This window comes from Atta colombica, unplaced genomic scaffold, assembly GCF_001594045.1.
Source record: "Atta colombica isolate Treedump-2 unplaced genomic scaffold, Acol1.0 scaffold113, whole genome shotgun sequence".
In the NCBI taxonomy this organism is placed as follows: domain Eukaryota; kingdom Metazoa; phylum Arthropoda; class Insecta; order Hymenoptera; family Formicidae; genus Atta; species Atta colombica.
The window spans coordinates 245,043-250,440 of record NW_017259199.1 but is presented as its reverse complement, the minus strand read 5'-3'; the positions used below and the strand labels follow the sequence as shown (position 1 = coordinate 250,440).

Genomic DNA, 5,398 nt, shown 5'->3' with positions numbered 1-5,398 from the left:
TTACTTAAATGCTGCATCCACAACATCTCCAATGCGACATGTACCAACTGGATGATAAGATGTGAGTGTTAAATGTTTTATATAACATTTCCAATATTTCCTAGTGTCAAATATATGGTTCTCGCAACCGGGAAATAACCTTCTATTAAGAGATGCACCATGGACTCTCATAATAGTCGTATTCAAAAGTTTTTTTATAAAATACAAACCTAAAATAATCATGCTCTATATAAAATATTGTTGTAAAAATGTTTGATATATAATCCTATAATATAGCATCTTAGTTACCTTCTATGAGAGTATCAATATCATCTTCATTTGATAAATATTTTGGATCAATCAGTGGTTTGTCAAAAAAATTGCTGCTCTGCAATCGTAATTCTCCACTACTTTTAGGATGTAATAAAACAGGTGCAATTGTTATTGTATTTTGATATGAAAATGGAGCAAAATATTTATTATAGACCTAAAAGAAAATGTTTTGAAAATTAAAAGCTTTTTGCTTTCAGAAAAATGTGTATATGTAATGTGTATGTAATGTATGTGTGAACTCTTTTTAACTTCAAGTTACAATTCATAATGTGTTTATTTTTATTTAACTATATAGGGGGAGTCTGGGAGACTTGAATCATACAGGAGAGTTGAACTATTTCAAATATCTCATTCGAATTTCGCTACAAGTGCGTGGTTGTCAAGAAGCGACGTGCGCGACATCAGCCGCTACGTATGCCACGTGATAACATGGCATTGCTCTGCAATTTTCGACTATGAGTGAGCCGAACGTGTTTTAACGTGCTTAAAGTGAATAAAAATATTTTGTTTATTTTATCGTGACACTTTTATATATCAAGGTTTGCATTTAATATTACTTACACCATATATTATTGTAATTTGAGGTAATGTTGGTGTTTTTAGCCTATCATTTTTATTTTTCCTGCAAAATCCTGCAAAATATCAAAGTAAAGAAGATACCATGTAGGACATTTGAACCATTCAAAGTAAGGAGGCCAGGATCAACTCTCCCAGTCAGTGTCACTAAGTCAGTGACTCACTGTTTCTTCTATTCATCAAGATTTTTGTCATTCTAATTTTAACTTTTTTTTTTTAGTTCTTAAGGACAAGATGCCCTTTCGGTACAACCAAAAGAGAATATCATCCGACAACATAAATTCAGTGAATAGACGCTGAAGAATGCGTTAGAAGATATTAGAAAAAGCATGTCTATAAGAAAAGTTGCAATCAAGTACAATATAATAAATATAATAATAATAGTGTAAACTACATTACACAGATATGTAAGAGAAACAAATTGGAAAAAATAAAAACCAAGGAAAGTCAATACAAAGATTTTCTAATTTTTACACTATAAGAAGAAAAATTATTAATTAATTAAAACTTGATAACGTGCAGTAAAATGAACTGTAGTTTAATCAGAATGATCACCATGAAATTATGTGAATATACACAAGTTAATTCGAAAGAGTTACCAAAAAATTGGTTGTAAAATAATTCTGCAGGGAAAGAATATGGTCGTCAGCCTGAAAAAATTAAAATATTAACAAAAACACCGAAAAAGAATGATCGCAATCCTAAAACATAAAAAGAATAAAAAAAAGAAGCCAAAGAAATCTCAAAAAATAAATAAATCAAAAAAGCAAACGATAAAAAGAAAAATTCTTCAGTCAAGTGATAGTGAAACAGAGAGAGAGAGAGAGAGAGAGAGAGAGAGAGAGAGAGAGAGAGAGAGAGAGAGAGAGAGAAAGAAGTTGAAGTTTAGTATAATGACAATGAGAAGGAAATCGAGATGAAAACAGATATTGCTTTGTATGCAAGATAGATGAGCTATTTAATCTTTATTATTATTTCTAGAAATTTCTATTTAGTGTATGAATAATTTTCAAAATGATATCAAAATGACTATTTTGTTAATTTAAATGTTTGAGATTGAGAAATTCTACTTTGTTGTGAAAATTAATGAAAACTATATGGAACATAGATGTTTAGTTTTAGTTTTTATTTTGTTCACAAAGTTCAAAACATTATATGTGATTTTAATGTTTAAAATTTGTTCTTAATGTAAATTGAAGACAAAATATGTCTTTTTTACTTTTTCCATAAATTTATTTGAGTATGATCAAATCTCCCTAACCGGTAAGTCATGTCTCCCTTCCGGGAGAAATGAACCAAATTTATTTTTTTCTTTTAATTAATATAACATTTATGTTTATAAATTTATTAGAATTACAAAATCCACAAATTATATCTATATTATGAAGCTTTACTTTAACATGAATAAAAAATCTATACATCAATTACAATAAATTTTATATATCAAATAAAACGCGATTCAATTCTTCGAACTCCCCCTATTTTTATTATATATTATTTATTATATATTATATTCAGAAAGCGAACGTAGCAAAGCAAATAGCGTCTGTTAAGCTACAGATCTCGGATTCGATTTCTGATCAAAATATTTTCATTTTTAGCCGCTCGTTTCTCCCCTCAGAAGGAAACAACAACACAGAGTGTATCTTTGCCAAGAAAACTTCTTTAACAACATTTCGTCGTTCAGAATCAACGTTAAACACTGTAGTATTATTCCCATGTAACTGTACAACCAGAATGCGCACCACAGCAAATAAGAAAACTCACCACGCTCGGCCACAAGCAATAGTACTAAGAATATACTTTCTATACCTCATCAGAAATCCCCATTGTTTTCTTGAGTATAAAACCATTATCTTTCGATACTCCTAAAGGTAACACCATTAATTGTAAATCTGGTACTGTAGACTTATTTGCATGTAAAGAACTATGAAAAGTTCCTAATACTTCTATTCCAGATAATGTCCATGGTCCTAATTAAATATAAATTAATAATCACTATAATGATACTTATTAATAATAATATGCAAGGTGTTTTATTTAAAATGTAATGGATCGAATAGCTCAAAAAATATGAAAGATAAGAAAAAATGTTTTAATGAAAGTTGTACGATCTGCAAGGATGTAAATATAGATTAAATTAAAACAAAAGAAATAACAATAGGTTAAATTTAGAAGATCCCAAAGATTAAATCTAATGATGTGTAAATGCCAGTAGGCCAACACAGAATATTGGTGTGCGATCAATTCTTTATTAATCAAAAGTGGTAAACGTTTTGACTCGCTTCGGATCCTCTTCAATACATAAAATAGTGATAAAACAATAGTTAGCCTTAGGATCAGGTTAAAGTAATTTTCGAAAAAAATTCATGAGGTCATCTGGAGGTAACATTCTTTTAAATGAAATTGTGGTTTTTTTAAACATAATATGATTCCTCTGATTATTTTGCATGTAAAATTATTAAAATGAAACTATCACAAAATCAATTAGTTTAGGAAATATTTTATACTCAATATTGGCCATTTTGACAAAATAAAACATTAAATATCTTATAAGCTATTAATTTCCTGATAATCATATCTTAATATTTTTATAAACAGAATAATAAGATGAATCAAATGGTGAAAAATTATATAAAATAAGGATAACCTCCGATAACTCCCTTCGATGACTTTGACCTTGACATATATTATTTAGGTCATGATTCTCTGACCTTTGACAAGTTTTAGTTGCTCGTTATTCAATAGGTTTTAATTACTTGTTATTTATTAAAAAATTATTAATAAAAAGATTTAAGAAATAACATCACATTTCCGCTATACGTATGCAATGTTAATTAATATCCTACACCACCCCCTGCTTAGGAACATACAGAATGTTTCATAAATGCATATCAATACTTTAGGAAACAAATCTATGCACTAAAATAAAAATATGAATGTATGTCCTATATAATTATATCCTTAGTTTTCAAGTTATGAATTATTAAAGAAAATATTCGAAGTATTATATTCGCCTCATGCGTTAATCACAAACTTTTATATATATTACTAGACTGCTAACTCGTTTGAAAAAGTGACTTCTAATTTTGATATTGTATTATACGTATGCGTCGAGAACTCGTATGATCGCGTGACGCACACATCAGTATAAATACATTTGACAGATTAACCATATTAAAATACTATTTATATTTTATTGTAGTAATTAGAAGGGCCAGAAAAGTTAGACAAAACATTTGCATTAAATTATTTGTAAACAATAAATTAAATTTTGCGCAATACTGCGTGGACTCTTAATGGTTTTTTAATTCTACAATTTTATTAGAAATTGAATGGGATCATATTTTTTATATACGTCTACAAGAAGCACTTCATTCTCGAGTCATAGTACGAATCTTATTATTAATGAATCGCGTTTAAAAAACGAAGCATGAAGTCAGCACGAAGTTAACGCGAATTGACGAACAAAAATAGTGCGAGAAAATCAATAGAAGTCAGAAAATAAGAAACGAATCAAACCGAGTCAGCGAGAGTTGAGCGTTTGTTTGACTCGAGAGTGAAATGCCCCTCGCACGTCTATTAATATTCTTTTATACATCTACTAATATTCAATTATCTATCTTTTTTCTTAAACTTTGAAAAAAATAAATTTTTCAAACGCTGTTTTTCACACGACTGAATCGCCAAAACTTATGTTTGACATGTCTATGTACAACTGATGCAAAACGTTGCAGGACAAAACCATACTGCATTTCTTCGGGTTAATTCGTGACATTATAAATTTATTAATTTTCTCGAAATTAAAAGAGCTAATGGTAATTGTAATAGTGATTTTGTATTATGTTAGTTAATGTGAAATAATTATTAAAAATAAACGCGTAGAATTACCGTACAATTTCCATTTCACATAAGCTTGTCCTAAAGAGTTAGCAGTATATAGAAGTCTGTGGTCATCAATACATATTACTGTACAACTTAGCACCTTCGATCTAATGTTTACAAACAATATTCATCAATACAAATCAGACAGAATTTTAGATAGTCAGTATCTTATGCTCACGAGATATTTAAAAGTGGTAAAATAGTTTTAAAAAAGGCAAAATGGTGCTAAGCAAAACTTGTGATTTATAGTACTGACGATAGTGCTCTGCCTCATTTGCATTTCGAAGCGAGAACATTCCTAAATTCTTCGTAAACCGATAGAGGCGGATCCACTCTATAGCCGCCATGATCTCCTGATCTCAATCCATTAGATTTTCATTGGGGCCATTTAATCTATTGTGTATTCAACGCCAGTAAACAATGTGGATGATCTGCGAGAAAAGATATGAAATGGATTTGAATTATTCGATACCTAATATTTTTGAATGAGTGCGAAATTTAATACTAAGGTATACAATAGCATATGTTAATGCACGAGACGAATACTTCGAACATTTTTCTTAATCAACTTGTCATATTCTGACTCGATGAAATTATTTATAATCGGAGAAGCCACGGAGCAAGT

The 5,398-nt window shown here is 29.4% G+C and overlaps 1 protein-coding gene across 1 annotated transcript in view; it reads right to left on the bottom strand.

Moving 5' to 3' along the window:
- Nucleotides 1–5,398, bottom strand: part of LOC108694089 (glucose dehydrogenase [FAD, quinone]-like) — a 120,269-nt gene continuing 114,871 nt past the window's right edge. Inside the window, exons 8-10 of the mRNA XM_018203380.1 lie at nucleotides 2,701–2,861; nucleotides 289–466; nucleotides 1–209 (exon numbers count right to left, since the gene is read on the bottom strand). Coding sequence (XP_018058869.1) covers nucleotides 1–209; nucleotides 289–466; nucleotides 2,701–2,861 — 548 coding nt within the window. The remainder of the gene's footprint in view (nucleotides 210–288; nucleotides 467–2,700; nucleotides 2,862–5,398) is intronic.